Source organism: Vicia villosa, linkage group LG3, assembly GCF_029867415.1.
Source record: "Vicia villosa cultivar HV-30 ecotype Madison, WI linkage group LG3, Vvil1.0, whole genome shotgun sequence".
NCBI classification, from domain to species: Eukaryota; Viridiplantae; Streptophyta; class Magnoliopsida; order Fabales; family Fabaceae; genus Vicia; species Vicia villosa.
The window spans coordinates 70413265-70429841 of record NC_081182.1 but is presented as its reverse complement, the minus strand read 5'-3'; the positions used below and the strand labels follow the sequence as shown (position 1 = coordinate 70429841).

At 36.5% G+C, this 16577-nt stretch overlaps 1 protein-coding gene and 1 long non-coding RNA gene across 2 annotated transcripts; one reads left to right on the top strand and one right to left on the bottom strand.

Annotated features, from left to right (window-relative positions):
* The first annotated feature begins 688 nt into the window (after positions 1-688).
* LOC131661818 (uncharacterized) lies at positions 689-12205 on the top strand. Its single transcript, XR_009301265.1, has 2 exons — positions 689-10099; positions 10772-12205. It is a non-coding gene; the product is annotated as an uncharacterized LOC131661818 (long non-coding RNA).
* A 3013-nt stretch (positions 12206-15218) lies between these two features.
* LOC131658284 (putative F-box/LRR-repeat protein 23) lies at positions 15219-16201 on the bottom strand. Its single transcript, XM_058927596.1, has 2 exons — positions 15858-16201; positions 15219-15708 (listed from the first exon to the last, which is right to left on the bottom strand). Exons 1-2 carry the CDS (start codon positions 16199-16201, stop codon positions 15219-15221), a joined length of 834 nt encoding a protein of 277 aa, XP_058783579.1.
* Positions 16202-16577: the final 376 nt, after the last annotated feature.

The following is a 16577-nucleotide window of genomic DNA, read 5'->3' as shown; positions in this document are numbered from 1 at the left end:
TAAGCAAAAAGATCAAGAACAATAACAATGATGATTTGTAAAGCAAATATATAAACGATCCCAAGATCCACAAATATACATACAATAAGAGTAGAAATATACATACAACACCCACCATTGGAATGAAACAAAGGGAAGAGAGAAGATGAACCGGAAAGATCTCATCGGTACAATGGAATCGAGACAGATCCATGATCAATCCACATGGTGTAGCATCCAATGGTGTTTCCTCAAGCTCTAAACTACAAAATATGGATCAGAGCTCAACTTGTCAAGAAGAGATGATAAAAACCCTAAAAAATGTGTTTTTACAACATATATACAAAAACTGAAGTCGCAGACCGCGCTAAGCGCGCCTGTCATACCCCAAAATTTGCCCTCATATATTTACAAACGCCATTTTATTTCGAATAAATGAATTGGCACAGTTGGTAAGAATTTGAGCGTGAAAAGCACAATAGTGAGAGCTCCCTGGTTCGATTCCCACTTCTAACATTTTTCTTTGTTTCTAACATTAGTTTTAATTTTATTTTACATTCAAAAATCACAAAAAAAAAAATATATATATATACATCTTATTGTTAATTTTTCGTATTTATTATTTAAACTTTTTTTAAAAATATTAATTTACTCAAATTTTCCATTTTTTATATAAAACAAAAAAAAAAACAATCATAAAATAAAAAGATTTGAAAAGATTTTATGCTTTTTTGCATTTTAGGTTAGTATTTGTAGTTTTAGGAAAGAATTGACATAATTGATTAAATATAATCATAAATCTCAAATCAAATAATTTTAATTTTGGGGTTTTGATTATTTTAATTAATTATGATTAATTTGATTTTATGCATTCTTTAACTTTTTAACCTAATCTCCCCTCTTATAAATATTCACTCTTTTCACACATATAGGGGTGGATCCCGAACCCTTATTCCAATGGCTCGCTCTCACGGACAATACATACAAAACTTCTTTCTTAGATCGAAGTTTTTTGTCTCTTTTGAGTCAAACCCTCAACCCTTGAACTTTCTGCAACAACAAGAATCCACCATTTTATTTGTTGCAGGTAAAGAGGAAAAGAAGAAGATTCTAAACGGCAGCAAACTCCGACTACGATGTCGCCTCCTCACGGTCCAGACGATCTCCATCGAAGCCAACGCTGGAACCCTCCACCGTGCCCAATCACCACCGCTCGCCGCCATTAGAACCACTCTATCTTCCGCCGATTGTGTTGTTGTGTTTACCATGATTCAGTTTTTTTTCTTTGTTTTGCTGTAGGTATATTAGGAGAAATTAGAACAAAAGGATTAAAAGAAGACGAATTTGGGGCCAATCACAAATCTGTGATGAACTCGCCACTCCAAAAGCTCGACGTCACCATCGGAAATCCGCTGTTCGATCACTGGATCACATCCTTGGCCGCCAGCGATCATCACCTCCGACCCGCAATTGCGGATCTCCGGCGCAGCCGCTCTCACCGTGTTCCATCCAGGTTTCTGTTAAAAAAGATTCAAGAGGTCATCCATGGCTCTGTCAACAGCCGAAGATCCCTCCGCCCTCGCCGAAGAATCTGATCCCCGCAACAGCCGGTCGGAGCTTCCCCCAGCGCAAATCACGCACCATCCTCCTCCACCGAATCTGCACTGTATCTAGCTATTTGCCACTGTCAATTCCATACAGCCACCACAACAGGTTACACTTTTGTTTTTAGTTCATTGGAGGCTAGTTTAATTTGATTAATTGGTAGTAATCGCATATGATTATTTGTGTGTTTGTGCTTTATGTGGTTGTTTAATCTATGAGATAGAAAGAAGATTGAGAGAAGGGAATTGGTGAGGTTTCTTTTGTGTTTGAAAACATGGCGTGAGATGTGAAAGAACTAGACAAACTGGACTTTTCTTCTTTTAATGACTCTAATCTTTGCTTATTTAATGTTTCTATCAATTTTGAAATTAAATAACTTAGATCTTTTTTTTTAAAACGTGTTTGTACGTTGGTTTTCCTTTTCATTCATATTAGGATTTCTATCCATTATTTTTAAATGCCATTTTTTTAAATAAATAATAATAATTAAATGGTATGGTTTTAGGTAAATGGTTTAGACATTCCTATATGTTTCCATACTTCTTACTTAAATTGTTTTTTTTAATTAGTATAATTAATTTCTTTTATTCTAATTTTCATTTATTTAGAAGTCATTTAATTAGATACTTTAATTTTCTCTTAATTTTTCTTAATGTTCTTTTAGAATTTTATGTAATAACTTCAATTTTCTTTTAGTCAATTATTGTTTATATTCTTGTCATTTTATTTATGTATCCTTATACATATATCAGTTGCTAACACTTTCTTGTTTATTACGAGGTACATCCGAGCTGTTCATCTATTCTTGCAAATATTCGCAAATTCATCCTCAATCTCCTACCATCCAGATCTAACGCACACAAAGCTGAAGGTTTACCATGCACCCTCAAAGGCTGCCACAATGAACCAAAGCTAAGTCCTGACTCTATACTTATTTAAATATTTGTTATTTTGCCTCTTTTATTTAAAATTATGGTTTTATCTTCAATGTCAATGAACTGGCCATACACTCACACTTTCTTCTGCCTTTGTTTTGCCATATATTTTCAGGGTCGACCCCGAGGCTTCCTCCGACTGTCTGTTAACCATATCAGATCAAATGCAAAGCTAAGTCGCTTTTTAGTTATTTATTTAAATTCTTTATCTTTTGTTTTTAGGGTTAACTGTGTTTACCTTCGAACCGATAATGCACTCACTCCTTTCTGTTTATTCTTCCTTTCCAATTTTCAGGGTTTGATGACCGCCGAAGCTACGAGTTTGGTAACCCTAAAACCCTAACCTTGATATGTTTCTTTGTTTATTATTACTTGTGTCAAACCCTATTAAGGGATCCACTGGTTACAATTTCCCGCCCCCTTTATTGCTTTATATTATTGTGTGGTTAGTAATTTAGGGAGTGCAAGATTGTAATTAACCTAGAATCACTAATTTACAAGATAATATATTGAATTAACCACGTGATTGTTGCACACACGCACCCTTTTGGGGTAACCTCTCTGTTGCCTTGTTGCCTGTTGTCTGTTGCCTGTTGCCTTTGTGTTTTTGCAGAATAAGCTATGTCCCTCGAATTTGAGGATACCTCAGCCATGCTGCCTCGATAATAAAAGGTCATGCGACCCTAAATGATGCTGCCTTCGATACACAATTATGACCTCGACCCTCGGATGTTGCCTACGGAAAATGGCTGAGGTATCTTCTGGATGCCTACGAAAAGGCTTATTCTGATCCTTGCCTTAGACTACCTGCCCCTCTATGGCATGGGACAGTCTTATGGCCAAGGATGCTTCGACGACCCTTCAACCTCCAAACGAAAGGCTTCCTGCCCTCTTATGGCAAGGATAGACCCTTTCATTCTGAAAGGCTAAAAAGAGACCTATCATCTGAGTTTAAGGTAATTGCCCCTAATTGCCTTGCAATGCTCATCTTTAATATTCTTTCTCACAATTCTTCGAAAACTGGCTACGCTCATTTACGAGCTAAAGTCCACTTTTTTTCTTTCATCTACTTTTTCTAAAAACAAACGAGCAAGCAAAGCAATTAAGAGCCCATGGAAAACCATGGATGCAAAGGGTGCCTTACACCTTCCCTTTGCATAAATTACCCCCCGAACTTAGATTTCTTTAAAAGGTTTTTTTTTGTTTCTTTTAGCCTTTCTGAATTTGTTTGGATAAAATAAAAGTCGGTGGCGACTCTTGCTTAACCGCGACATTTCGATTGATAAAAAGTCAGTTCACCGTATTACAGAACTGGCGACTCTGCTGGGGATTTTTCGATTAAGAGGGGTTACCTTAAAGGTTTAGGATTCATTTTAAAATGTTTTCTATTGTTTGCTCTGCTTGTTTTATTTTTCAGGGGCGTTTTGGGAAAACTGAAGGACGAATCCTATTCCCGGATTCAAGAACACCTAAGATTAGGAGTGGCATAGTCATGGAGACCCCCCTTGTGCATGCTTGGGGTTGGTCAAAATGAAGTTCACACTTGAGTTAGGCCTCCACTGGTTATTGTGTACCTCTTTTGCATGAGAGAGGTTTATGCATGTATCTTTGGGTGCGTCGGAGCTCAAGGACCTTTAGTAACCCTTAACCCATCCTAACTTTTAGGAACGTAGTGGGGGGGCTATTCTTGGTGCATGCCAAGTTATGGTCGCTACCCGATACTACAGCTCAGATAGGTTTCTTCCTAAAGTATCATTGCGTGGTATGCATGTACCATGTTCGAGGGTGCTTTAGAGGGGGCTGACAATTCTGAGTCACTTGGTAGAACCCGTTGCTGAAATCTCCTTATCCATAGAAATACCCTTGGGAAGGACACCTGATCAGACTCCATGCAAGCCTTAAGCCAAAATTGTGTGACTTGTGTGAATTGCGTGACTTGTTTGTGTTCACTACTAACCTTCATTTCCTCGCAGGTTTTGTTGAAAGGACTTGTTTGTCCTTACCATCTCGCACTAACTCTAACGAACTTCATTCTCATAACATCATGACATCATGACATCATAAGCATAACATTATTTAACTAACCCTTTCAAGGATCCTAGGGATTTAGGGCGCACAATTTCAGGTGCCCTTATCAAAGGTTGATTTCCTAATCAAGGGGCAAGAGGATTTATTTTTCTCTGGCCACATACCTTCCAATTCAAAGACACAGTACCTAATCAAGGGGCAAGAGGATTTATTTTCCTATAGCCATATACTATCAAATTTAGAAGTATCCCGAATCAGAGGCGATGACCCACTCGATATGGTGAGTTGATTCTCAAAGAAAGACGTTCAAAGACAAAGTTCGGATTTCTTCAAACGAAGACGCGACCAAACTAGTTTCTAATGTTGCTAACTAAATTCCTAAAGATCCTTGAAAAGATTGCATTTGCATTCATAACATTGCATAAAACTAACTTTTCATTTCAGGTCGACCAACCGGTCATGAAACTATCATCAACAAAATTAAATGCATCCTAAAGTATGGCTCTTTCAGATATGGTCTAATATACGACTCGTTCTGACATCCTTCATCAGATATGGTCTAATGTATGGCTCGTTCTGATTGTTCTCCTTCAGATATGGTTTAATGAATAACTCGTCCTGATTTCCTACTTCCAGATATGGTCTAATGTACGACTCGTTCTGGCATCCTTCATCAGATATGGTCTAATGTATGGCTCGTTCTGATTGTTCTCCTTCAGATATGGTTTAATGAGTAACTCGTTCTGATATCCTTCATCAGATATGGTTTAATGTATGGCTCATCCTGATTGTTCTCCTTCAGATATGGTTTAATGAATAACTCGTTCTGATTTCCCACTTCCAGATATGGTCTAATGTACGATCCGTTCTGGCATTCCTCTTCAGATATGGTTTTATGAATAACTCGTTCTGATGTCCTATGTCAGATACATTCCGGAAGCTCGAATCCCGGATACTCTGAATCTCTACACCAGTTCCACAACAACGAAGAAAGCCAGACGTACCCAAGCATCAATTCACCAAGATCAATATGTCATTGGTTCAAGCATTACAACATCTATTGAAGATCGAACTGATTACTCTGAGGGACCCTCCTAACAATGCTAACACCTCCACTCCTGACTATAAACTCAACGCGAGGTGCGCGTACCATTCCAACAGTCCTGGACATTACAAAAACAATTGCTGGACATTGAAGAATAAGATTCAAGATCTGATCAATGATGGAGAAATCTAATTCACTCCTCTTGAGACTCCTGTGGTGATCGCCGCTCCTATGCCTAGTCATGACAAGACTGATTGAGATCTAGACGGACGAACTATTGGATCATTAGATCTACTTTCATGTGCAATTTCTATTCTGTTTGTTTAAACATTTGACTCATGATAGACATTATCTGTTTTAATAATTATCATCAGTGCATTGCATATGTTTGTCTTGAATAAATTATTTCGTTATCACTCATTTTTAATTATGTCTTTATTCCGCATATGTTTTTTGTGATATTCAACTCCTGCTAAGTTGTAAGCCTTCTGAGGGAGGATGACGAAAGCGATACCGCAACCTCATACAGTATGCTTTTGAACGGACTATGTTGACGATGTACAGGCATTATTTCAATTCCTAAACAGTGGAGATATAAGGATGTTAATCCCTCGTTAACCCCTTTGAGCCTAAGAAGTGGAAGTTTTCTTTCTTGTACTAATTAAAACCCTTGATCATAACCTGGGGCAGGGTAGTTCTCAGTTAATTTGGCTGTACATTCTATTTTAAGAGAATCAATCAGCACACCTTTCAACAAAGGTTTCAATCATAAACGTTCAACCATACACATCAAAGAAGTGTTGGAGATGTCAATCAAAAGACAATGATGGTTCATCAATCATTAAGCAACGCAGTCAATATCTTTCAAAAGGGAAAAAATGAAAAAACATATACACCAAGAAAAGCCTGCTAAGTCAAAAATAAAAAAGGTGACTTAGGCAAAAATCAAGGCATCCCGCTGACTGTAATCTAAAAAGAAAAAAAAAAAAAAAAACAGTTCAGACAAAAATTAGGGATATCAAAAGGATGAAAACAGAGAAGTCAATAAGTTCCTGAACAACACAATATTGTGACTACCAAAAGGAAGAAGTGACTGCCATCTCAAAAGTTCTCTTTGCTTGTAAACCATCGTCATTATCAAAGGTACAAATCCAAAAGTCTCTTGGAACCTGAATGCATAAGTTGAATTAACTGAGCTTAGGACTGAAGATCATCACGAAGAGGGGTGGGTACAAATAAACTTTGAGCCTTTATCTTTTGTTTCTTAAACCGTGAACCAAGCCACGTTACAACCCTTGAAAGTCCTAATTGAAGCATGGTTAGTTCAAAAGCATACTGTCGCCAAAAAGGTATCCCGACTCCTTAAGGTTTGCTAAAATGCTGAGTTGCTATTTCGTTTTTACAACATCACATTGTTACAAATATCATGTTTTTACAAATATCACGCTTTTACATCTCTTGTTTTAATGTTTTTTCAAAAACTCGAGACAAACGTATGCATTGCATCTCACGAATACATTATTAAACATATCCTGCTACATAATTTCAAATGTTAGCATCAGAAAGAACTTGCACAGAGTACAACTAATGACTGAAAGTTATCCCGACAAAACAAAATTACTCCAAGAAGTCATGTCTCTTACGTATACAAGGGGCATGACGCGTTTGGCCCAATCAATCTGAGGCAATCAAGTCGAGATTCCGAGACTCTCTCATGGATGGTCGAACAATCAGAGGCATGCATCCAAGCATATCTAAAGCTACTCCCCAATCAACGCGAGACATTGTCATGAGCCTATGATTACTGGGGGCATATTGCCCATAGTGTACATCTCACAGACCTCGTGAGGCGAATCTTTCCAAAGTTCCTGTTAACTGGGGCAAATCTATGCAAGTCCAGTTCAACATTTCGATCAATACTCAGTAGCGTGTCCTGAATCGAGTAGTAAATAACTATGATACTGGGGGCAACTTTCAAGACACCCACATCTCCCCACAGAGCCAGAAGATCATATCCCCTCAGAGTAATCATTAAGAAGATATCTTCAAATGTGCTCGTCCCGACAAAGACATGACTCCCCAACAGAGTTTACATCTTCGACACTATTATTTCTCCAACAAGTTGCTCTTCTTCAACATGGTCCATTTATATCTCTAAATCAGGATACATCAAATTACTGATCATCCCCAAGCAGAAACCGTAAATCCCCAGCTGAACATCTTCAAAGATACAGAGATTTATTTTCTCAATCAAGACAACATGAATCATATTCACATATCACATGTCATAAACATATTCATACAATTGCATACACGTTCATACATAATACATAAAACAGCGCGACAATTGCATACATAACATACGAGGTCCTCATTTATTTTGAGAATCCTGTCACACAAACACATTGCATGCATCATGACATGGCATAAAGAAAACTAACCTCTACTTTTCAGGATACCACTATCTCCATTTACAAGAGTTAAGTCGACACCTTTGACGGTTCCTTAACAATCTATTTTCAAGTGTTAAGTCGATACCTTTGACGGTTCCTTAATATATCAAGAGTTAAGTCGACACCTTTGACGGTTCCTTAACAACACATTTCAGATATAAGTCGACACCTTTGACGGTTCCTTATACAATCCATCTACATATCTGAGTCGATACCTTTGACGGTGCCTCAATGATATGCTTCAGAGTTAAGTCGATACCTTTGACGGTTCCTTAACAACCCACATCAAGAGTTAAGTCGACACCTTTGACGGTTCCTTAACAACACATTTCAGATATAAGTCGACACCTTTGACGGCTCCTTATACAATCTGTCTGCATATCTGAGTCGATACCTTTGACGGTGCCTCAACAATATGCTTCAAATTTAAGTCGATACCTTTGACGGTTCCTTAAATAACCCAACACAGATTTGAGTCGATACCTTTGACGGTTCCTCAACATTCAAAAAAAAGAAGACAACAAAAGCAGAAATTTTGCAACAATCCATACTCCAACAACTACCAGATGGCATCCTTAAAGCCCATCTCCAACAAGAGTCCCTACCTCAGCTAGGGCAAATTTCTTGGTATTCTAGTGTTCAATCCTCTTCTACCTTCAGATTCCGACTGGCATACAATCCACTCTACATCTTCAGGTTTAAGAAAATTGAACAGGGGCAGCTGTCATACCCCAAAATTTGCCCTCATATATTTACAAACGCCATTTTATTTCGAATAAATGAATTGGCACAGTTGGTAAGAATTTGAGCGTGAAAAGCACAATAGTGAGAGCTCCCTGGTTCGATTCCCACTTCTAACATTTTTCTTTGTTTCTAACATTAGTTTTAATTTTATTTTACATTCAAAAATCACAAAAAAAAATATATATATATACATCTTATTGTTAATTTTTCGTATTTATTATTTAAACTTTTTTTAAAAATATTAATTTACTCAAATTTTCCATTTTTTATATAAAACAAAAAAAAAACAATCATAAAATAAAAAGATTTGAAAAGATTTTATGCTTTTTTGCATTTTAGGTTAGTATTTGTAGTTTTAGGAAAGAATTGACATAATTGATTAAATATAATCATAAATCTCAAATCAAATAATTTTAATTTTGGGGTTTTGATTATTTTAATTAATTATGATTAATTTGATTTTATGCATTCTTTAACTTTTTAACCTAATCTCCCCTCTTATAAATATTCACTCTTTTCACACATATAGGGGTGGATCCCGAACCCTTATTCCAATGGCTCGCTCTCACGGACAATACATACAAAACTTCTTTCTTAGATCGAAGTTTTTTGTCTCTTTTGAGTCAAACCCTCAACCCTTGAACTTTCTGCAACAACAAGAATCCACCATTTTATTTGTTGCAGGTAAAGAGGAAAAGAAGAAGATTCTAAACGGCAGCAAACTCCGACTACGATGTCGCCTCCTCACGGTCCAGACGATCTCCATCGAAGCCAACGCTGGAACCCTCCACCGTGCCCAATCACCACCGCTCGCCGCCATTAGAACCACTCTATCTTCCGCCGATTGTGTTGTTGTGTTTACCATGATTCAGTTTTTTTTCTTTGTTTTGCTGTAGGTATATTAGGAGAAATTAGAACAAAAGGATTAAAAGAAGACGAATTTGGGGCCAATCACAAATCTGTGATGAACTCGCCACTCCAAAAGCTCGACGTCACCATCGGAAATCCGCTGTTCGATCACTGGATCACATCCTTGGCCGCCAGCGATCATCACCTCCGACCCGCAATTGCGGATCTCCGGCGCAGCCGCTCTCACCGTGTTCCATCCAGGTTTCTGTTAAAAAAGATTCAAGAGGTCATCCATGGCTCTGTCAACAGCCGAAGATCCCTCCGCCCTCGCCGAAGAATCTGATCCCCGCAACAGCCGGTCGGAGCTTCCCCCAGCGCAAATCACGCACCATCCTCCTCCACCGAATCTGCACTGTATCTAGCTATTTGCCACTGTCAATTCCATACAGCCACCACAACAGGTTACACTTTTGTTTTTAGTTCATTGGAGGCTAGTTTAATTTGATTAATTGGTAGTAATCGCATATGATTATTTGTGTGTTTGTGCTTTATGTGGTTGTTTAATCTATGAGATAGAAAGAAGATTGAGAGAAGGGAATTGGTGAGGTTTCTTTTGTGTTTGAAAACATGGCGTGAGATGTGAAAGAACTAGACAAACTGGACTTTTCTTCTTTTAATGACTCTAATCTTTGCTTATTTAATGTTTCTATCAATTTTGAAATTAAATAACTTAGATCTTTTTTTTTAAAACGTGTTTGTACGTTGGTTTTCCTTTTCATTCATATTAGGATTTCTATCCATTATTTTTAAATGCCATTTTTTTAAATAAATAATAATAATTAAATGGTATGGTTTTAGGTAAATGGTTTAGACATTCCTATATGTTTCCATACTTCTTACTTAAATTGTTTTTTTTAATTAGTATAATTAATTTCTTTTATTCTAATTTTCATTTATTTAGAAGTCATTTAATTAGATACTTTAATTTTCTCTTAATTTTTCTTAATGTTCTTTTAGAATTTTATGTAATAACTTCAATTTTCTTTTAGTCAATTATTGTTTATATTCTTGTCATTTTATTTATGTATCCTTATACATATATCAGTTGCTAACACTTTCTTGTTTATTACGAGGTACATCCGAGCTGTTCATCTATTCTTGCAAATATTCGCAAATTCATCCTCAATCTCCTACCATCCAGATCTAACGCACACAAAGCTGAAGGTTTACCATGCACCCTCAAAGGCTGCCACAATGAACCAAAGCTAAGTCCTGACTCTATACTTATTTAAATATTTGTTATTTTGCCTCTTTTATTTAAAATTATGGTTTTATCTTCAATGTCAATGAACTGGCCATACACTCACACTTTCTTCTGCCTTTGTTTTGCCATATATTTTCAGGGTCGACCCCGAGGCTTCCTCCGACTGTCTGTTAACCATATCAGATCAAATGCAAAGCTAAGTCGCTTTTTAGTTATTTATTTAAATTCTTTATCTTTTGTTTTTAGGGTTAACTGTGTTTACCTTCGAACCGATAATGCACTCACTCCTTTCTGTTTATTCTTCCTTTCCAATTTTCAGGGTTTGATGACCGCCGAAGCTACGAGTTTGGTAACCCTAAAACCCTAACCTTGATATGTTTCTTTGTTTATTATTACTTGTGTCAAACCCTATTAAGGGATCCACTGGTTACAATTTCCCGCCCCCTTTATTGCTTTATATTATTGTGTGGTTAGTAATTTAGGGAGTGCAAGATTGTAATTAACCTAGAATCACTAATTTACAAGATAATATATTGAATTAACCACGTGATTGTTGCACACACGCACCCTTTTGGGGTAACCTCTCTGTTGCCTTGTTGCCTGTTGTCTGTTGCCTGTTGCCTTTGTGTTTTTGCAGAATAAGCTATGTCCCTCGAATTTGAGGATACCTCAGCCATGCTGCCTCGATAATAAAAGGTCATGCGACCCTAAATGATGCTGCCTTCGATACACAATTATGACCTCGACCCTCGGATGTTGCCTACGGAAAATGGCTGAGGTATCTTCTGGATGCCTACGAAAAGGCTTATTCTGATCCTTGCCTTAGACTACCTGCCCCTCTATGGCATGGGACAGTCTTATGGCCAAGGATGCTTCGACGACCCTTCAACCTCCAAACGAAAGGCTTCCTGCCCTCTTATGGCAAGGATAGACCCTTTCATTCTGAAAGGCTAAAAAGAGACCTATCATCTGAGTTTAAGGTAATTGCCCCTAATTGCCTTGCAATGCTCATCTTTAATATTCTTTCTCACAATTCTTCGAAAACTGGCTACGCTCATTTACGAGCTAAAGTCCACTTTTTTTCTTTCATCTACTTTTTCTAAAAACAAACGAGCAAGCAAAGCAATTAAGAGCCCATGGAAAACCATGGATGCAAAGGGTGCCTTACACCTTCCCTTTGCATAAATTACCCCCCGAACTTAGATTTCTTTAAAAGGTTTTTTTTTGTTTCTTTTAGCCTTTCTGAATTTGTTTGGATAAAATAAAAGTCGGTGGCGACTCTTGCTTAACCGCGACATTTCGATTGATAAAAAGTCAGTTCACCGTATTACAGCGCCCACCGCGCTAAGCGGGCTGTTTTTTATTGGTCTTAAGCCGCCAGACCACGCTAAGCGCCAAAAACCCGCGCTAAGCGCCAAACTTTCTGCCAAACGTGTCAAAAATGCTCCCAGACCGCGCTTAGCGCGGTCAAGCCCGCTTAGCCCGCTCAACAGAAAAATGAAATCTTATTTTAGCCATATCTTGAGAACCGTAACTCCGATTTGCGCCCGGTTTGAAGCGTTGGAAAGCTTATTCCATGGTCTATCTAACAATGACAACATATCAACCAAATTGGTGATTTATTATTATTTGGTTTTGAGCTTTATTCGCCGAATGAATTGATTCCGCCGCTCAAAATCGCGCGTTTGAAGCCGTGTCTTCGCCACGTTATTGCTCATGCTCCAAATACGCCTCAATACCTACAAAATGAATAGAAAACTATCAAAAAGTATAAAAGTATATGAAGATACATCTATTCACAAAGTATACGTATTTATACACAAAACGGGGTATTATTCGAACGGTATTAACAAAAAGTATCGATAAGTGCCACTATTTACAAACACAAAATAACTACATTTTGACACTTAACAACTGCGAAGGGAATTGTTGTCTTTGGAGACGGGAATCTCCCATTGCTTGAGACGTGAGACCCAAGTCCCCTTGAGGCGGGCATCTCACCATGGGTGGTGAAGACGTGGGCCTTCGTAGCCTTGGAGGCGGGCGCCTCCCTTGTGAGGTGGCTCGGTCTTTTCAATTTATTTCTTTTGTTCTTCACCTCCCTCTTGCTATATAACCTTCCTTCCGTTTCTTTGGCTTTTTTAACGGTTTCTTCTCGATTTCTTTCCTTTCCTCAACTAGTCTTCGAATATCCTAAATATCTGAAACAATAAAAATACCGGCATAATACTAAAATAAAATGAGATAATTAAAAGAAAATACAAACATTACTTATGTAAATCAAATCAAATATACTATATAATTCCGTGTTATCATCACGCGACACGCCTTTCGCGGAATTGATATCATCGCTTAACTCTCTCTTGCAATATCCAGAAAATCAGAAGGTTGTTAAGCTTGAGTACTGTTCGCCTTCACTTGACGACGAGGGAGACGTTTAGTTCACCCCATTTGAGGTCAAGAACGACGAAGATTTAGCGGTTATGTGGTTAACTTTTGATCGAGAATCTTCGAAGAGTCCGCTCAAGTTGGATGTGAAACTTTAAAGATCGGGAGCCGATGTTATCAAAAATGTTGTGCCGTCCTCAACTACCCGTGTTTAATAGTATGTAACTTTAATTTCATGTTGAGCTATCTTTGTGATTTCGATTATTTATGATAAATCCAAGCTTTGTTGTTTTGTTATTTGTTTTCTGCATCAGACAATATTTCGGATGTGTATCTCTGAAATGTCCTTTTTCAAGAAAGGAGTTAATTCGGATGTGCACATCCGAATTCACCTTATTTTTAAAATAAGAAGTGTCTTTGGATGTACATCTGCGAATGCACTTTTTTTCTAGAAAAAAGGTTTCTTCAGATGAGCACATTCGAAATCACCTTTTTTTTTTTAGAATTTCTTTAAAGACCCCTACCTTCTTGAAAACCCACGGTGAAAAATACCAAAATGCCCCTATATTTCGGAAATACATCTACGAGATCATTTTTTTTTCTGAAAAAAAGTTGATTTTGGGAATACACTTCCAAAAACACAAAAAAAAAAGTGTTTTCGGATATGCATTTCCGAAATCACCTTTTTTTTTTGGAGAGGGGCTGTCTTCAGAGATGCATTTCCGAATTCACCCCCTTAAAATATTTTGGAGATGCACTTCCAAAATATTGTCTGATACATAAAACATAAATCAAGTTGAATCATATTTGGAATATTAATATTCTAAATATTTATTTAATATAATAAAGTAAAAGAAATATTAATTATTTTATTATATAATATATATAGTAACATTTAATTGATCAATTAATTTACCAATGACATATTTGAGATATTAATATTCTTTTTATTTTATGATGTATTTTTTGTTTTTGGTTGAATGTACGGTTTATCGCCTTTATTTTATTTAGTGCGTGTTTTAATTTGTGTGTTAATATATATTAGCATTTAATTGATCGATTAATTTACCAATAACATATTTGAAATATTAATATTCATTTATTTTACAATATATTTTTGGTTGAATGTACGGTTTATTATTAAATCTTTATTTTATTTAGTTTGTGTTTTAATTTGTGTGTTACTATATATAGTAGCATTTAATTGATTGATCAATTTACCAATGATATATTTGGAGACGTGCACTCTAGAGACTTGCACCACCGTGTCGAACATCACTATTAGAAAATTTGTTTTTTTATGACCGATCTAGTGATCAGAAAATTTCTATCAAATTAAGTCAATAAGTAAGTATGAAAATATTTTATAAACTAACAAATATTTCCAAATTCTCTACAAATTAATTTTTTTTATGTTTGTCTATAAACAAAATTGACCGGTTAAAATACAATAAGAAAAGAAAGATATCAAGTTGATACTACAAATTCTGAGAATTCAGGCCACCTCACAATTACAAGTTCCTTATAGCGTGAACTATTCTCAACTTGGGCTTGGATTAAGTCATTATAGAGCAAATCTATTTAGTATTTAATAGAAGCAGTAGAGTAACTTTCATCTTCACGAGTGGTACAAGTTACCGCTTATTTCCTTTCCGAAATTGTAATTTGTTCGATTGGATTGCACCCCTAGTGCGATTTCGTAATCAATTGCTTATTTAAAAAAAAAAAAAATATAAGACAACAATTGGAATATATAGACTTGTCATAGATACTCAAGCATATTTGATTAACGAAGAATGAAAAACTCGCATGAATCTAAGGTTCTAAGGGAATGTAGTAAAACATTAATTCAGCCAGGCTTGTGATAACATAAATAAAGTTCCTTCAAACTATTTGGGTATTTTCAAGGTTCCCCACATGGTATTAATTTACGGTTCAGTGAGTTCACCATCCCAATTTTCACTACGAATCCTAGAAATTGCACTTTCAAATTCTTGGTAACTAAACAAACTAGAAAATTCACTCTCAGTCTCACTGTCACAATCAGAATCATAGTTATAACAAGAGACTTGTGATGGAGGTCGAAAATCTTTAATATTTTCACGACACATTTTCTCCAAGCTTTCCCTATATTCAAAAGACTCATAAAAACACTCTGACAAGTCGAGAGATTCAAGTAGAGGACATCCATCTATAATGGGAAGCAATTCAACATCAGTGGGCATCTTTCCAAACATTTTAAGATGGTGCAGTCCGGGCATTGTTTTACCAATAGCACATAACACACCATTATCATAATGGGTCGTGTTGCATATCAAAGATTTCAAAAGAGGGCAATATCGACCAACAGCTTCAAAGGAATCCTTTGTCAGTTTAATGACAAATGAAATGTCGAGACTCTCTAGATATGGCAGTTTCCTAATACATTCAATAAATCCTTTATCAAAGAGCCAGCTCATTCCAATCCCCATGTGTCGGAGGTGAGGAGCGCTGTAAAATTTGCAGAAGATCTATTAAAATGACAAGACTTAAGACAACAAAAATATTACTAGTATGAAGTAAATTACCTGTCAGCTATATATGCAATAAGATCATTCGTTGCAAAAAGTTCGATGTCAATGGATTCAAGCTGACCGCAACTTCGCTTAATTGCATTGCGACAAAGCATCTCCGCATTATTGTCAGGATGGCGTTTATAACGATAATAGGTAATGCTAATGGTTCGCCACATGTGAGGATCCTTGCAGATATTCCACCATAAGGGGCACACTTGACATGCACTAGTCAATAATTCAATCGTCTCTAGCCTCTGAAGGATGTTTGCCGTCACATCTCTTGGAAGCTCAAGCCAATTTGGCCCAGCAATTGTTTCCATTTCTACTTCCGTCGATGGAATAGATAAATACGCCATATTACTAGTGAAGTTAGATTGTACTACTATAGTACGAGTACTTTAAACTAGTAATACCGCATTCTATCCTTTTATAGAGTGAAAAAGCTACTAATGTTTTGGAAGTCGTAAAATGTAGTTTCCGATAGATCTAGGAAAATAAAGGGAAACGTTTATAATCATCCTGCATTATTAACTTTTTATGAATAATAAATTAAACGTCTTGAAAAGTGCAATAGTATGGATATAAATAAAACTTGTCTGTTTCAGATAATAAAGGGAAACGCGGACTAGTCTATTTCTTTTGAGTAAAGTTAAAATTATAAATGTAGTACTTGGTCATATGAATATTACATTACAACTAGTTTTAGAGAAATAGAATAATAAACGACGGCTG